Source organism: Tenebrio molitor, chromosome 4, assembly GCF_963966145.1.
Source record: "Tenebrio molitor chromosome 4, icTenMoli1.1, whole genome shotgun sequence".
NCBI classification, from domain to species: Eukaryota; Metazoa; Arthropoda; class Insecta; order Coleoptera; family Tenebrionidae; genus Tenebrio; species Tenebrio molitor.
Window position 1 is genome coordinate 25670607 of NC_091049.1, and position 17723 is coordinate 25688329.

The following is a 17723-nucleotide window of genomic DNA, read 5'->3' on the forward strand; positions in this document are numbered from 1 at the left end:
CATTTTATGACAGCAAGCAACAGTTGTTTGTCTTTCACCTTTTCGCGGCCAACGCGATTTCTTCATCTGACTGGGTCCTCATTAGTGTCTTTGTTGTCGTGACTAATACAACAAACTCTGACGCTCCAGCTGTTTGAATCTCTGCAAGAACAATCAAAAGTAAGTAACAAGTAATAATTTTCAATTGTTTCAAGCGGAAGTAACGGTGAAAGTAACAGTTTGTGGTCTGTGGGTGTCTCTCAATTTGGTCATTGCAGAAATGCAAACGTCACTCGTGCTGGTGTCGCTTGTGGCCCTGCTGGGCCTCGCCGCCGCCAAAGACATGATGAGGAACATAGTCTTTGACAAGAACACCCCCGAGGTCTTCTACTGCCCCATCCACAAGCCCACAGGTTTCGACAAGCTGATAGTCAAGTAAGTGTGTTGCGAATGTGCGGTGGAAACAAATTGACGGGCGTTTGCAGGGCGAGACCTTTGAAAAAACTGTGCGAGTTCGAGGGGGAGCCCCTGCCCGACGACTACAAGAGCGATTGCTACCAAGACATCGACGAGTCGAGCTACGCCTGCAAGGAGAAATACAGGATCATGGTAATTGCGCTTTCGGATCGGCTAATCCGTAACAAGATGTGTATTAAAGACGGATTTTTTTCAGAAACGGCTCAAAAAGGCTGAGGAATAACGACGCTCATAATCCAATAACACAGCTTAGTATTAACCCACCCGCTTGATTAACCCGATCCAGTGATTTAGTATTTATTTAGTTTGTAGTGGTTGGTAATGGTGTAATGTCCCGTTGTAATTAATCGGCGCGACGAAGACAGAAGATGGGTATGTAACAAACGTAACGGAAGAGGGCGCTGCTTGGGGCGCTTGTGGGTGGTGAAGTGATTTGACGTCACGAACAACTGACTCTACTTTCCCTAGATGCGGATGCATCCACCCGGTACTGACGACCAGTTCGACGGTAACAGACTCGCTAGATTTATCGATGTTGACAGGGAGTTTTACGTGATGAAGCTCGACGACAAGAAGAAAGTCCACTTGAAGAACAGACTGGGCTAGGTCCGGCGCCTCACCCTCCACTAAATCGATTAATTCAGTTGTTATAGAGTCTTGTAAATACTAAAATTGTTAATAAGTTATTAATAAACGGCGAGTAAAAAATTCCATATATTTTATAAACACACACAGACACTTGAACAACGTTACATTTCGACATCACACAATAGATGGCGTAATAAAAATAATCGGATAAATACTAAATCTCTTTAAAATTAGTCGTAATATAAAAATTTGGCTTGGATTGACTTATGTACACGACGCCTCGACCTAGACGAAAGATTTGGGAGAGTAGGAACAACGAAAGGTGACAGATATGTGGGATGAGCGACGAAATGAAGATGAGGGCAAGATTGTTGTACTCGGAGCGGCCGCGCGAGCCTCAAAACAATACTATAAAAAGACAAGAAAACATTTCCAACGTGTGCTTAAATCTCTCAGTGTGAAATCTTGATCTCGAAGTTGTCGCCGTTCGAGCTGACGACCGTGTTCTTGGGGTGGACCCCCCTGTCGAGCGAGTCCTCCTTCCTCCTGTGACTCCTCTTGTTGCGCGAGTGCTCGTTGCTCAGACTCGTGCTTTGCGTCTTGTTCCCTAGGCTGGAGGACCTCGAGGTCAGACTGCTCTGGCTCTCGGTGAGCCGCTTGCGCTCCCACGTGGCCGGCCCGCTGTCCTGGGCGTCGGGACAGACGGTGGGCGAGTCGGAGGCGTGACTGGACTTGGACCCGTGGCCGAGCTTGTGGCTTTCGGCCGGTTTGAAGTAGGCACCGTTCGAGTTCCCGTTCTGCTTCCAGACGCGTAGGCGGTGGCTGATCTCGCCGAAGCTGGGTCTGCGGATGGACAGCTCCGCCCAGCACTCCACCATCAGGGAGTAGCAGTAGCTGGGGCAGGCGTCGGGACAAGGCAGCAGTTTGCGGGAGCGGATCATGTTGATCACTTCCTGGTTGTTGTAGCCGTAGTAGGGCTGCAGGCCGTAGCTGTAGATCTCCCAGAGGACGACGCCGTACGACCAGACGTCGCTCTCGGTGGTGAACTTGCCGTAGAGGATCGACTCGGGGGGCATCCACCGCACCGGAAGCAGCGATTTCGATTGGACCCTGAAACGAAAATTATGCAATTTGATTAGTACCAACAAAAAAAAAGTAAATGTGTTTATAATAACACTGTCACGGCCGACTAAAAAAGTAAATCATAAAAAAGTATACATAGTACCATTATGGGAGGATTTTGCAATTCGATTAGTTCACCGTTCAGCCGTTGGCGCTGTGAAGAATATAATTGTCAAGGTCATGAACCGTGACCATTTTTTAAACAGTAGTTTTTTTTTAAAGAAAAATTTAAAACAGCATTTTTTTGTAAACTCAGTCGATATTACAGAGTAATAAAAACTGTTTCTAACACAGTGTATTCGAAAAATTCGCCGCTTGCAATAATACATAGTGTACCAATACTATTGAAACAATTGATGTAATTAATTGCTTGATCAAAAACAAAGGGCTTCAAGAAATATAATATGAGATAAGAAAATTATAACAAATGATAACTAGTTAATGTCCGAGATTTTTTTGTCGTCTTAACCACTTAACTAACCCAAAACGCTGTATTTTACACATTCACAAATAATAAAGAATGAAGACTGAAATGTGACAAGTGCGAGCTGTCAAATGTCAAATTTACAGATCCAGAAGAGGTGATAAATCTATACGTATATCATGGCCAACTACGATGTTAGAAATATTTAGAAGTCTTGTATTAATGGGTTACAAGAATTTTTAAAATTAAATTGCTGAAAGTGACATCTTTTATTTCTTGAATATGAAAACGACATAAAATCAGATTTACAGATTAGTAATTCGCGTGATGCGTCAAGTAATATTTTCTTCTAAAAATATTTATTTAAAACATGCTATAAAGCAGCGAGAACCCAGGTGTTTCAAATATTACGTTAAAAATAATTTGTTTTCTAAATTTTGTTGGTTTAGGAAATCTCCTTACGCTCCCTGTGGTTGTGCCTCAGCTGAAACAACTTTTTATTGCTTAAACCAAACAAAAACTTATTTAAGGATGTCAATGCTACAAGAATGATTAGAAGATTGTGCAACAGCAGTTCCTCTGTATGGCCCTGACGCTCCTTCAAATTATGCAGTTTTATAAATACCACAAAGAAAATGTTTAAATAACCTTCTGACATTTGGAACGTATTTTTTAAATTTAGAAAACTAACTGGTTGCTGGTACATTAACACCAGAACAGGTAATAATTTTCTCGTCGCTTTTTTATTGGATCTATATCTTGCAATTTAATGATTTTTCCTCGATTGTGATTGGAAATATTTCGTAAGTAAAATCACTAAAACCGATCCATTTTGAACGGCTAATCTTTGTGATGAAACTGACAATATCGCCTAGTACGCCGCCTTCAACTTCAACGGTCTCATCTGCTAACAAAAAAAAAAATGTCGCAATGATCTACGTTTTCTTTAAGTTAGTAAACGAACAATATCTCAATATCCATCTTTGCAATAAGCACAAATTATTTCTTGAAGGTTTTCCACCGTTCAGAAAAAAATACATATGTGCAATTTCACCGCAACAAAAAACTAGCTCTTTCTACTCCTATTAGATAATACTGTAACTATTAAAGTGTTTTTCATTGGATAACAGGATTCATTATCCAAGGCGCGTTGAATAATAATTTCATAATTCACTGCAAATATCATAGCAACTAGTTTATGAAGTTCAGTCGCAAATTTTAATGCAATGATATCAAGTATACAAGTGAAACTTATTTATCAATTTCTCTTCATACTCGTAGAAAAAGTATAGTATTCTATTCGAGGATAATGTCCACTACTCGCTCGGATGAATTACGCCACTCACCTGCGGCTCGTGACACAAAATCTTCCTCAGCCATCATTATCATTATTTTTGGGATTTTTCAATTTCTTTTTTACGTTTTCCGTTATGCTGATTGCGACTTTACTTGGAAGCGGAATTACCCCAAAGCACGCCGAGCGGTTTGCCTTACCAGGGTCGCGAAAATAACTGTCCCCTTCAAAGAAGCAGTGTTGCCTTTTGGATATAAGAAATAAATATAAATGTGTCGCACGTCAAGTAACGTTATGCTTTAAAAGTATGTAAGTATACACATAATCATTTAGTCTATAGCAATTGGGATTTACAAGAAATTACGAGTATGTACATATATTGTAAAAACTTCTTAAATTATTGCATGATTAAAATGATAAAAATTACTGAAACAGATTCAAAGAAGTCTTTAAAAAATGTCTCAGAATATTGAAAAACTGACATTTATTACGGAACAACCTACTATAGCTCCTATATCTGTATTTAAGCCTAGAATTATTTTTTTTTAAATTGTCATTTTTGTTAATTTGTTGATCATGATACGTTGTACTCATGAAATAGCAATGTACGAGTATGTGACAAGTGCATAAGTAATACGAGTAGTACTCATGAGATTGCCGCACTTGCTCGCGACGACAAACTTACCATTCCTGAAAGATAGATAATAATTTACGTAGGAGTTCCATACAATATTTTTTCTACGACGATCTGGAACTAAAAAATCAATCAAGATCAAAAAACAAATCTAAAACTTGAAGTTTGTAAAGCCAAGTTCGCGAGACAACGTGAATTGTTTTCAATGCAATTTTATGATGCGGCTATTTCGGTGCATTTATTTATACAACGTGAAATAATGATACGCTGCGGCACTTCTATTAACGCATTTTACTTTTTTCACTATTACTACAAACAGGATGTTTTACCCACTAAACATACTTAAATATAATACAGATTTTTAGCAGCCGTCGAAAATGGAAATTTATTGTACAAGTTTTGTAAGACACCATTTTATCGCACGCGTTTTTTAGAGCACGACGAGCGCAGCGAGGAGCAAAAAGTGCCACAAAATGGGTTATAAAACAAGACGTCGATGACGTCATCACTGGAAAACAAATGACTGCTTGGAATTTTATTTCGTATGAAAATATGTTTTTTTATAAACTAAAATTGATCCGTCCAAAGATTTTTTTGAAAAAAAAAATGTTTAATTTTTGATGAATTTATTCCATACTTTTGCCGCTCACTGTATAATTTCCTCGCTGCCAACATAAAAAAATTAAGTAAATATTCCTGAAACCGGTATCGAAAAGAACTTCTTTTCGAAACCCGTTTGAGTGTTGTAATGACTGTGTTAAGGATGCAAAATATAAAAGTGATGTTTTTTATTCCTTTTTGGGTACATAATTATCACAGCATTAGATAACGAGCGTTCAAAAAAAAAAAACCGGTGGTCAAGCGGGTCTTGATTTTTTGTCTCTTTCACTTTTTAGTACTTACTTTGGCATTTCCTTCAGATACATCACCTAAACCAGCAGCAACATTACAATTCACTAAGAAAAATTCACAAAATCTAAGCTCACTTTGACCATCATTTATTGTAATTCAAATCATTAATTTACAGCAAAAACCATAATACAAGCCCGAAAAAAAACTCTCGTTCTAAAAAGAATTGTTTCTGCAAAAGAAACAATTCACATTACCGAGTGTTGGCGAAATAAATGACATTTGACATTTATAGTTTGACCATTGATGAAGCTACGCCATACGTTAAAGGAAAGAAAAAGCCGGCACCAGATCACATTTTTTCAACCCTCTTTGTCTGTTATTTAAGATTTAACTGTTTTTTTAACAGTTAAATAGTTCTTCTTTGTGTGCTGTAAGAGAACGTATTTATCCTTGAAACGTATCAATAAATAGATATTTTTATAAGAATCTAAGGTTGCGGAACCTGACAAACAAAATTATTTACTGTGCAATGCACTTCCATGCATTTTTTTTAACCACGAATCCATTTTTTGTTTTGTTTCATAACCCTGACTCCTCCTTCCAATCACTGTGACACTTAGATTATGTCTGTTACTTTTATTTTTCCCTCTCCGTAATTACTCACCTTGATCTTGTCATTACGTTTCTTTTGTTTCGAATATTATTAACATCACGATAAACACGCCATTACCGTTATTTCATAATACTTGAAAATCGTGAGCCACAGCGCGCGCCCTTGTGTTACACCTCTCCTCATACAAAACCCTCCGTTTCTTCTCTTTCTTATCGCTCCGTCTACAGTACTCAGCAACGGAAATAAAAGAAAACCAGCCCACTCACCGATAATAATCACAGCTGTACATGTCCCTGCTCAGGCCGAAATCGCTGATCTTGACGACCAAATCTTTGGACACCAGACAATTTCTAGCTGCCAGATCTCTGTGGACGTAGTGGTTGTCCGATAAGTACTCCATCCCTTGAGCGATCTGTATGGCGATATGTAAGAACTGGTTCTGAGTCAGACTCTTCCCTTCACTCGGCGAATTGGCGATGAGGAACTCGTGCAGATCACCCTAAAACTACCTTCTCTAGACCACAACCACACACGTACGACTCATCCCTCACCTCTGACATAAACTCGAAGAGCATACACATCGGCTCTTGCTTCACCACCACCCCCAACAGACAGATGATATTCGGATGTTTCAATTCAGATATCAGCTCGATCTCCCGCTGGAAGTCCGCCTGAGTCTTGGCGCTCGCGTTTTCCTTGAGCGACTTCACAGCCACGAAGATCTTTCCAGTTTTGGTCTTGAGCTCGCCCTTGTACACTTTACCGAAGGCCCCTTCGCCCAACTCCTCGACGAACGCCACTTCTTTGTACGTATATTGGGGGACGTTCTGGTAGCCGTTCTTCGACGGGTGGTGGCTGCGCTGCGGCGGGATGTTGGGGGGCAGCAGGTTGTTCATCTCCATGGGGGAGTTCGGGCCGTGGTTGCCGTAGATGTTCTTGTCGGCGGAGGGAATGCTCATCTGGAATTTGATCTACTGAGAAATATTTTCAACACTAGGAGAGAACCACTGACGTTTTGTAAGTTTCTGGTCTTGCTCTTCTTTCGACAGCACAACACCCCGAAGAGGACGCCACCCACGGCAGAGATCATCGCGAAGATCACGATGACGTACATCCAGATCACGTGAGCTTCAAAAGATATTTTTTTGTTAGGTGCTTTCGATGGAGACACAATTCACAGAGAACAGAAGCGGAGAAAGAAAAAGAGAAAAATATACAAGCGGGAAGCAGTGGGAAGTAAAGAAAAAAATGTGAAAATTAAAATTAATTGACCAAAAAACATAATAGTTAAAACAGGACGAAATGGAAAACAATGTGGGATAAATTTCTTGGAAAACAAAAAATATGACAATAAATAAATCAGACAAAAACAGATTACGAAAAAACAAATTTGAGGAAAAAAATACAAAAATGAATGAATGTAGGAAAGAAAACGAATCTATGGAGATATTATAATTATTAAAGAGAGGAGATTGCTCCCATTAAAGATAAATGAAATGAAGAAAACTAAAGCATACAAATAAAAATAATAAATAAAAAAAAATTAAAAAGTTTAACACCTACTCAGTAATAAGCTCTGTTAATAGAAAAAAAAATGTAATTAAAAAGAGAAACTAAGAAGGTTTAGATAGGAATATCATAGGAAAAAGAAGGAAAACAGAGGACAAGAACTAATAAAGAAAATCATAACTAAATAGTTAAAAATGGGAAGAAAAAGGAAAACTTCAGCTACACGGTCACAGAAACAAGAAAAGAGATAATGAACTGGTGTTGTGTTAAGTAATTGGAAGACAAAAAGGTTTACATAGGAAAAAAAAGCGTGAATAGAAACAAGATTAGCTTAAAATTGGAGGGTGAAACAGAGAAAATTGAAGGAAATTTGTAAAAAGTTAAAAAAAGAAAAGATAAAGATTACTAAAGATCTATTTTTGCTAATACGTGTATGCAAAAGTAACAAAAACAATGTCAAAGCAGATCTTAACAGCAACAAGTGACGTAATAAAGACTCACTACACTGTGTGACACTGCAAATCTCTCTCCTGACTGGGTTGCCGTCTACGTAACAAAATGGCTGCGACTCGACGCCATCTGGATTTCTAAAATTTCATAAACATTAACTAGTTTCAGCCTATCGTTTTGCTTTTTTTTTGTAATTTTTAACTGAAAGAATCTCCGGAGGTTTATTTATTATTTAACTCTCTGCTCGAGCTGTCCTGTACCAACTGCTGAAGTGTTATAAAAGAAAAATAAGTAGCTACAGTAAATTGAAACAAATTTAAATGTGTTTAAAAAATGAATTGGTAACCTAACAAATTAATTTAGAATTAAAAGGAATCAGGCAAATAAAATAATCTGCGTAAAGTCAATTTAAACAGAGAATAAGATATGAAAACATTCTAAAAACTATGAAAATGTCTTTTGTTTTTGTTTAAATATCGAAAAAACAGACACGCTCCAATTTTATTTGTGAAAATTGTTATGTAAACTGTACAAATGTAGAGGGCGCTGTAGCAGTGCTGATGCAAGGTTGGTAGAACTGATACTTTCAATTTTTTTGTCATAATGACTTTTAACTTTTACGACAGAGTCTGTCGATCACGCATTAGGTGTTCCCTCACTAGAATAAAACCCAAAAAACCACCCCACGGAGCTTATAAACCTTGGGTTCTATTCGAACACTCAAAATTTCTGGGTTGATTTTACGTCACGAGTATTTTTCCCCCCCGCCTCCCAATTTTCAACGAGCCAACCCACTATAAGCATTCCAGTTCTACCAACCTTGTGACCTCATAATATCAAGTCGCTTTATCTAGCAGCGTTCCAGCGTTTAATCCAAAACGCACAAAGCAAAAACTTCTCAAACCCTCCATACCTTACCAAAACCAAAATGTGAGGTTAGGTGGTTTAGATTTTACTCCAGTCGGCTTGAACGAAACAATTTTACATTATCACAAAACAACACAAGACGTTACTGTTTCACTTAATCCTTGCAAAAAGAAACAATAAGATTCTTTTGAGATTGCTGGAATTGACATTTTTGACACTTTCGATTAACAAACATTTTCAACCAAACAAAAATTAGCACAGCACCATTTTTTGACTAAAATAACTAGTTTTTACCACAAAACAACGTAAGACATTACTTCTTCACTTAATCATTACAAAAACAAATATCAATAAGATTCTTTTGTGGTTGCTGCAATTAACATTTTTGACACTTTCGAATAACAAACATTGCCAACCGCTCCGCATGTTTCGCTATAGCCAACCAAACAAAAAATAGAGCAGAGAGCACCATTTTTAATTTAGTTTCTGCTGTCGTGCTGTCATAATATCGATGCACTAGATTAATCAAGAGCAGTTGCCTCAAATTGCAAAAAGCGAAAATATCCTTGACGCGAAACCCTCAAAAAGTCATTAAACATACATCTGACGTCAGTTAGTGTACTATTCCGGACACGGATTCTTGGCCAACATTTTTTTGACATTTCTAAAAAAAAATGATGTAAACCAATCATTAGTGTCATTAATGAATGACAATTAATAAAAATCACTTTGAAGTTTTTCTTGTGACATCAAAAAAGCAGGGAAATGGCATTACCGAGTCAAAAGTTGGGTTATATTCAATAAATGCCAGTTCACATATTTTTGTCTGTTAAATGTCAGTTGTGGCCAAGATTCCATGTCCGGAATAGTACGCCAGTACTACCGCAGCGTCCTCTACTGTCATTCTGAACTGTCAACGCGAACCTGTTACCATTTTGATTCGTACCTGCAGTAATTGTGACCTGTCAGTTCTGGATGCTCCGACAACTGTATGTGGAACTGCGTGGCCCACCGCAGACACTTATTCCCCACGTTACTGACATTCTGCACACCTCTGTACAACTCTCCGTCGTCCCAGTAGCACGTGTCATCTTAGAAAATTATTTTTATTTCCTCCAAGACAAAACACGAACAAAATCTGTACCTTTGTTGACGCTCTCGTGGTACACCCCCAACTCCAGACAATTCCTGGAGCTCGCCTCCGTTTCGTTGGGTAGGAACTCGCACTCTTCCAATTCGAGTGTTTTACCGATCACAGGATGTCGCTTCGCGATGGCGTATTCTTTGCTGCACAGCTCGGTCTCCAACAGGAGACAGTCCTCTTTGCAGATGCGCCTCAACGAGCTTCCCAGTTTGTTCCGGATGTCCTTGAACAGGTGGGGGTCGAAGGTCGCTTTGTTGTTCGCGAGGATGGCGCTCTGGTAGGTGTGGACCTGGCGCGGGTCGGCGCACAACGGGAACGCCGAATAGCAGAGACTAGGCCGGGCGAATTTGTTACAACTAGACGAGATGTCGCTAAAAAGACAAATGATAACAATAACAGTGACGCGACTCTCGACTGACTCACTTGGACTGCGAGATGACCAAAAAAGCGTCCCTCAACATCTTCTCGATGTCGCTCTGGCTGTACGGCGGCTGCACGAACACGTACTCGTTCGCCATGTAGGCCTTGCACGTCTCCCCCGTGTACGCTTGACACAGGGGCTCGCTGAAATTGTGGCGCACCCTCTCGATCACCCTCCCCGTGGACGTCAGATCGAAAGTCTTCTCGTACTTGTTGCTGGTGACGACCCCTTCCGTCTGTTTCCCCAGGGTGGCGTCGAAGACCGCGGAGGCCGCAGCGTTCGGCGTACTCGACGTGATCTCGAGATCGAAGCGGAGCGTGTTGCCGCCGACGGTGCTGCCCCCGCGACCGCCGTCGGCCGCCACGTCGAGCACCGCCTCCGAGCGTATCCGGTCGACGCCGTTCGAGGCCGTGCAGTCGTAGAAGCCCTTGTCGAAGAGGTCCACGTTGTTGATCTTCAAGACCGAACGCTGCTTGTGGTTCTTCGGCTGCGAGATTCACGTTTGAACAAGTGCGAGGATCGCGCGGGCGGACGTACCTTGAGTGTTTTCACGTTGACGTGCTTGTTCTTGTCGACGGGAGCGTTGTTCTTGCGCCACGTGAACGTCACTTTGGTATTGTTGGGGTCGAGGTTTTGCACTTCGCAGACGAGTTTGACGAGCTTGGCGCCGGGGTCGGCGGTCACGTTCTCCATCGGTCTGGTGAAGACCAGGGTGGAGTTTGTCGAGGTGTTGAGAGCCGTGATGATGTCATCGTCATCGTACTCTTCGTACTCGTTGTCATTGCCGAACACTGAAATCGAAATTAAATTAAATATGTATTTGGAAAAAATGTCCACGCAAAAGTATAGGGTGTTTAAATTTATCCTCAAAGTAGGCGTTGAAGAGTCGATTGTGAACGCACCATGGATTACGGATCAGCTGTTTAAATCTAACCTCACTTTTTGCGTTGTTTGTGCAGACTACGAGTGGTGCGTTCACAATCGACTCTTCAACTCCAATTTTGACGGGAAATTTTAATGAACACCCGATACAATCCGACAATTTTGTCATTTTCCAAAATGTCTTCTTCCATGCGGTGGTCTTGCCAAAGACTCTTTTGTTGCCTTAACAAGACACAGTAATTTACAATTTGAAAAGTAATAAACAATAAAAACCCCAAACTGTCAAAAATCCAGAAGACGCGGTAGATCACGGCCAACTACGATGTTACGAATGTTTATGATAAATTTGTAGTTTAGAGAAAGTCTCAGACGACATCAACAGATTTTATTACTGATTTGGCACGTTAGGGTTTTGCTAAATATAAAAGGTGTTCAAAAACATTTGTGGTCAACTAGCTTGGAGCTTGCTATTGTTTCCATTAACGTATGGCGGAGCTTCATCAACTGTCAAAAGTCAAACCGTAGATGACAAATGTCACAAGCGGTAGTGTGAATCACTTCTTGTCAGTTTTTAGAATTATCCTTTGAATTTTGTTTAGTTTCCTTATTGGTACTACTACATGATGATTTTTGCTTTATATTAATGATTTCATTTATAATAAAATGTTGATCGAAGTGTGGTTATGTAGTAACTAAAAAGACGACCTGCGTTTATAAACAAGAGAGAACACCACAGCCTGCTTGATCACACATTTTTTTGAACGATCGTTACAATCCATTTATGTTTTAATTTAATTCAAAGACATGGAGTGGATAGTTATTTTCTAACGCGCTTTCTATAGTAGGAGGGGAATAAACTGATGTAGTTTAGAAGAAAACATACAATAAATAATCGAGAATCAGGTGTGAAATAAGTACCTACAATATAAGTAGAGTAGGAAAGAGAGAGACATGAAACATTTTTTTTTTATCGTAATATTCGCTTGCGTATCTCATTCAGGTGGAAAATCCAGTATAAATTTAACATATACTATAAATATTTTGAAAATATAACATACAAGAGGTGTACCGTGAGACAATAAACAACGTTGTTAACCTTGGTAATATATTACGCAATTTAAAAAAAAAAACAAAAACAAAATGTTTATAATTGATCAACTACATGTAACATGTTTATTAAATCGATAACCTGTGATTTATATGTTGTCTTGAGAACAATCAAGAATTTATTTTGTTTGCTTTGAAAAAAGACAAATAAAAATCCTCAACAAAACTCATATTCATGGACTTTCTCTTGCTCTAAATACGTTTGCGCGTCGAGAATCATGAAAGACTTAAAGACTAGATGCTTATGCCAGACATATTCAACTTTAATTATGATGACAAAAGAAGGAAAAAAGAAAAGAGAACTGTTGAATGGCAATCATCGGAAAATTCTTTTTTCCATGATCATTGGATTTTAGTGGTTTTTGCTCACTGAAAATAGTTAGCAAAGATGGCAATTGAATCACTAGTGAGTAAATAATATTTTCTCACTAGTGAGCAAAGTGAATGTTTTAAGAGTTTGTGGATAGAGGGCGCCAAATACGTTGTACTGAAAGTTTTTTTAATCTGTTTTTAAAATACTTTCCGAATATTGTAACCTGTTATTTAGATTTCAATTGACGAAAAAACGTGAAATTGCTTGGGGTAAACTTCTGGGAAAATTCATGCTAAATGCATTGTGTGTTGGTATCACTGATTAAATTAAATTAAAATCAGTAAACCAATCACAATGATAGGGTATGTACACAGTTTACGTTAATATAACGTCATTTTTTACTCTTGTCATGTTTTTGTCATTTTGATTTACATATTTACATTAAAAAATAGTGATTTGGGGCATAATAAGCGGAAAGCGATGATTTAATAACACACAATTCAAAAATTGACAAAAAAATGGTGCCCGAAATTTCGATTCCGCGACTCTATTTTATGATGATGGAAAAAATCAGATTCAACACGCATGAGCAAACGTGCATTTAATCAGTCATACGGTTTCCGTCCTCGCCTTCGGCTCAGACGCCCAACTTCCGTACTCGTGATTAAATGCACTACTTTGCTCACTTGTATTGAAAATAAGTATTATCGCTGTGGAATGCAAAAAGGGTGATTTCATATTTGTAAGTAGATAGGAATGATTGACTCACTTCAACAATCGAGAAAAATTATTATTAAAAGATAACAATGATAATACATAGTATCGCTTTTGAAAGTTTTATTTTTAAAAATATACAAATACGAGAATGTTCTACAATTATGATTTGATAGAGTATACAGACTGTCTATAAAAGAATGTAGGATCGCAGATGGCTCTGGAATTTTAATTTGCCACCTCGTTTAAATTCTTGAAATACTAATTGCAAACTGTCAAATATTCACAAACTGTGAACACAAAGTCAAGTCAAGCTTTCAATGTCAGACAGGTGCAAAAATAAATGTGTAGCACTCTATTAATTTAAAATTTAAAACTGTGCAGGAAATACACTGAATAATTAATCTCCTATGATGTAACTGATCTACATTTACTATTACATTCAAACTTACTTTACGACAACCTCATGAAACAAAACCTAATCGCAAATCACCCCAACCAGACCAGATAACCTTATGAAACGAAGTATGTACGGACAACTTATCGAAAGTAGTCTCATTTGGCAAAGATGAAGATATTTCACTTGGAGTTGAGAGAAATAAACTCCTGGCAGACTACCAAAGAGTAACGAGCGCATAGGTTCGTTCATAAACAATTAATTGTGTGTCACTAAGACATACATTCCCGGAGAAAAAAAAAAAAGAAAAATGAAACAAATGTTCTAAAATAAAAAAATAAAAAAATACGGAAATAATATTTCTCAACGTAAGAGGTTAATAATACGTTTGGTGTAACATACTGAGGGTCTTTTATCTGTCAGTATCAGGCTGTGTGGTTTAACTGCTTTAGTTATTTAAAGTGGTTAAGTTGGTTAAGTAGTTAAAGAACACAACCTATTTGATCGGTTAATATAAAGTTGGATGTTTTAACCGGCTTAACTATTGATGCCGGACAGCGTTGTGTCCCGGTTTTGTTCGGGGTACTCATTGGTCGGCCAATGAGCGGGGTCCGTCCGTGTCACGTAACAGGTGACGCCGGGCGAAATTACTTCCTTTCGTTCACGCTCTAAACTTATTCGTTTCGTTCACTCGTCTCTTCTCTCTCCACAAAAAAGACTACGGACCGTAAAACCAAGCTGGATAAAAAGACGATGCTCTTCTTCGAGACAACGTGCATCAAGAGGGGGACCCATGAGCTAATTACTCAAATGAATCGCTTTAACCGTCCAGTTCTAGTTAGTCATGTAATTTCGCACCAGTGCAAAACATTGAAAACAAACCGAACCAAGAGTATTTCCAATTTATTTTTTAACCATTTTTCATTTGAAACTCCCCAACTCCTCTGAGTATCACAAACAAACAAATTAAAACGAATACTGTTATGACACCTTTCTTCACGTGACTAACAACCTAACCTATCTTCGACCACTGGACCTGACAAGTGGTTGCGAAACCAAAGAAAACATTTTCTTTTAGATCTAAAAGATCTTCAAGTTGAAAGAGTGGAACCAAAACAATCAAAAGCGCATCAACAGTGACATGAAGACGTAGGTGGCAGGAACCGCCTGTCGGAAAAAAAAACTCGAGTGCTGATTGATCTTTCGCAAAAGACGTGCGACTGATGTGGCGGAAGCGATCTCAACGCAAAATGTAAAAAAAAAATCAAATGGTCAGCGTCTCTGGACGTTTCGCTTGTTTTATTTTATTGTTTACTTTTAGACGAGTTATTTCGACCTCTCGGCATATTCGAAACGTCATTTTACGAGGCTGAGTCAGGTGAAGAAACTATTAATACCTGATAAAGCAAATACACGAAAATTATTTACGTATAGTGTAATTTCTATTTCTGATAGATGTATGTATCAATATTTACAAGTTAATATTTACGCGTATATTATAAATAAAAGATATTTTATTTCCGTGTTAATTATTTCTCCGGATAAACAGAAATTTTTCTGGGGGGATTATGGATGTTGGTGATTGTTCAATGCCACTTGGTGCGGTTTCGAAACGGTTTTCTGTTTCGTAGAAAAATATTATTAATTGTTTCGTTGATGGTGTTTCCTCGAGAAAGGAAACATTCACACCTTGTCAAAACATCACATCGGATTTATTTAAACTGAAAATTAATGCACGATTCTCTTTCACACAATTTTTACGAAATTAAATAAAATTATTGGTGCTAGTTTCCCAATATACAGTATGTATCAAACATCGAAATATATTTTTTTTAAAAGACCTATGAACATTAAAATTTTATAAAATTGATTTGTCCGTCATAATTTTTTTATACCCTAGAAAATATTTTTATTTTGTTTATTAGCAGGTGCCTCATAATTTCATTTTATATTACTCGGCTTTATAGATAGTTAAAAAAAATTGTAACAGATCGGCTGTGTTGACAGTGTTGCAACGTTGAACTTTGCAATGTGTGGGATCTTTGCCAAATTTTAAAAATGTAAAAATGTACAGAATGTTCCATTTAATAATAAGGTTGCTAAAAAAAGTAAATTTCTGCGGTGTCATAAATCATACGAAGTGACGCGTTCTGATTCCCAAAAGTAAAGAAGTAAAACAGATTTAATCTCATTGTTTGTTCGACGTAAATATTTAAATCTCGATAAAATGCTACATTTATATAAATATTAAGAATATTTTTATCCAACAGAAACAATGTTTTCGTACCTACGTCTTACGCCTTGTAAAATTATACAGGGTTATTATAAATAATGATAGCATCGTAGTTGGCGTAGAAAACCACACAAATGTTGGATGTGCCGCTAGCCTCGTAACATGAGACAGACTAGTATCGCAGAAGGCGGTAGTTTTTACTGCCGAAAATCTGTCAGTTGTAATATAGGAATGTATGTATATAAAGCGGCACACCTAAGATTTATAATAAGCCTGTAGAAAACAATAAAAATGAATTTGTAACGTCAGATCAGCAAAGCAAATGAAAAAGAAGAATATGTAGTAGATTAATTAAAGAGAAAGCAAAGAAAAATCTGAAAAATAAGAAATATATCATTTCAAAAACAGTAAATATCTATTGAATAAAAGAAAAGAGAATGTGAGAAACACTAAATAACAAATAATAAAACACAATTCATATAACGAAATTATTTTATTAATTCTTTTTTCAATTTCCAAATAGACACATTCCATTTGTTTAATCTTTTAATTATTTATAACAAATAAAAGTAGAATTGTTTTTGCGCTAGAAGAAAAAAAGAGACAAAGAAAGTCTTTCATTTTCTTTTTACCATTTCATGCAGTTCTTCCGACTTGCTCTACAATACACAACTCATACAACCAAATTATTTTAATCACTCTTTTCGATTCCAAATAAATTTACGTAACGCGCATGAAAAGTAACACATTTTGCACGGGTCGGAATGTTGACGCACGAGTACGGCAATGACACGAGATTCAGAAGACACATGAAAACGGTAATTTTACGCACTCACAAGCGGACGAAAAGTAACTGTTTTTCGGACGCCGACCGTGGCGCCATCTGTTGATCTGTTTAGTAAGTTAGCAACGCAACGGACAAACCCGATAATAATTGTGCTGTTATCATAAATTATGTGAATAAGTAATTGTATTAATAAATTTATCTATTTGAAAAAGGTAGATACAAAATAAATTTGTAATTTTTCCAATGATGTCTTTTGCTTTGTAGTTCGTACGGTCGCCTAAAAAATTGAATGTGCACCTCTGCCAAAAAGTGCCTTTTGTCCTCGCTCGGCTAGAAAACTCGGACAAAAAAGATGCACTTTATGGCCTTGATACACAAATAACTATTTCAGTTAATCATTATACAGCTCATTTCTTGAAAAATATTTCAACGATTGTTAAAATATTCTGAAAATTAACAGGTAGAAAAGTGACAGGTCAACAAAACAAATTTTAAAAAATTAAAGAACAGTAGTATAGTTCCTGGGGCATTAGAAGAAGAATCTGATAAGATATTCAATAACAGATACCATTACAGGATTTTCATTCAAAAAGGAGTGCGAAAAAAATTTTGAAGGGATAATTAAAAAGCAAAAGACTTGAAGGTAATCTTGACAGTTCAAGAAAACAAATGACCAACATATAAAGTTAAAAAATGAATATCTACTGAACAAAAGAAAAAAGAATATGAGAAACACTTACATAATAATAAAGATAGAAAAGAAGGAAAAAAAAGATCATTGAGAAAATATTTAATTATTTTTTTCCATTTTCTTTTAACACTTTATACAGTTCTTCTCACTTTTTCTCTACAATAAACGACAATTCAAATAATCCGATTATTTTATTAACTCATTCTCCACTTCCAAATAGGTACC

General features: G+C 37.4%; 2 protein-coding genes across 7 annotated transcripts in view; one reads left to right on the plus strand and one right to left on the minus strand.

The window, feature by feature from the left end:
* Positions 1-18: 18 nt before the first annotated feature.
* On the plus strand, positions 19-1166 carry LOC138127725 (uncharacterized). 4 transcript variants are annotated; one of them, XR_011158352.1, is made up of 5 exons: positions 19-159; positions 258-414; positions 465-588; positions 653-872; positions 925-1166. XR_011158352.1 is itself a non-coding variant. In XM_069043798.1 (4 exons), exons 2-4 carry the CDS (start codon positions 260-262, stop codon positions 677-679), a joined length of 306 nt encoding a protein of 101 aa, XP_068899899.1. In that variant the 5' UTR covers positions 19-159; positions 258-259; the 3' UTR covers positions 680-1166. The 4 variants fall into 4 exon arrangements, 2 of the variants coding, with proteins under 2 accessions (XP_068899899.1, XP_068899897.1); XR_011158353.1 differs by having other exon boundaries at positions 653-828; XM_069043798.1 differs by having other exon boundaries at positions 653-1166.
* LOC138127713 (tyrosine-protein kinase transmembrane receptor Ror-like) overlaps positions 1156-17723 on the minus strand; it is a 28702-nt gene continuing 12134 nt past the window's right edge. For 2 of the 3 annotated variants that reach the window (XM_069043770.1, XM_069043771.1), the window contains exons 3-11: positions 10912-11165; positions 10377-10861; positions 9954-10324; positions 9756-9900; positions 7994-8079; positions 6996-7111; positions 6535-6954; positions 6250-6482; positions 1156-2154 (exon numbers count right to left, since the gene is read on the minus strand). In XM_069043770.1, coding sequence (XP_068899871.1) covers positions 1497-2154; positions 6250-6482; positions 6535-6954; positions 6996-7111; positions 7994-8079; positions 9756-9900; positions 9954-10324; positions 10377-10861; positions 10912-11165 — 2768 coding nt within the window. In that variant the 3' untranslated portion in view covers positions 1156-1496. The remainder of the gene's footprint in view (positions 2155-6249; positions 6483-6534; positions 6955-6995; positions 7112-7993; positions 8080-9755; positions 9901-9953; positions 10325-10376; positions 10862-10911; positions 11166-17723) is intronic. The other variant, XM_069043772.1, reaches the window with a different exon arrangement.

Bases quoted from the DNA above. Each gene is read 5' to 3' on its own strand.
- LOC138127725 (XM_069043796.1), top strand. From the start codon at position 260: ATGCAAACGTCACTCGTGCTGGTGTCGCTTGTGGCCCTGCTGGGCCTC. The intron at 415-464 runs GTAAGTGTGTTG...GGGCGTTTGCAG, and splicing joins TTCGACAAGCTGATAGTCAA to GGCGAGACCTTTGAAAAAAC. The intron at 589-924 runs GTAATTGCGCTT...TACTTTCCCTAG, and splicing joins AGGAGAAATACAGGATCATG to ATGCGGATGCATCCACCCGG.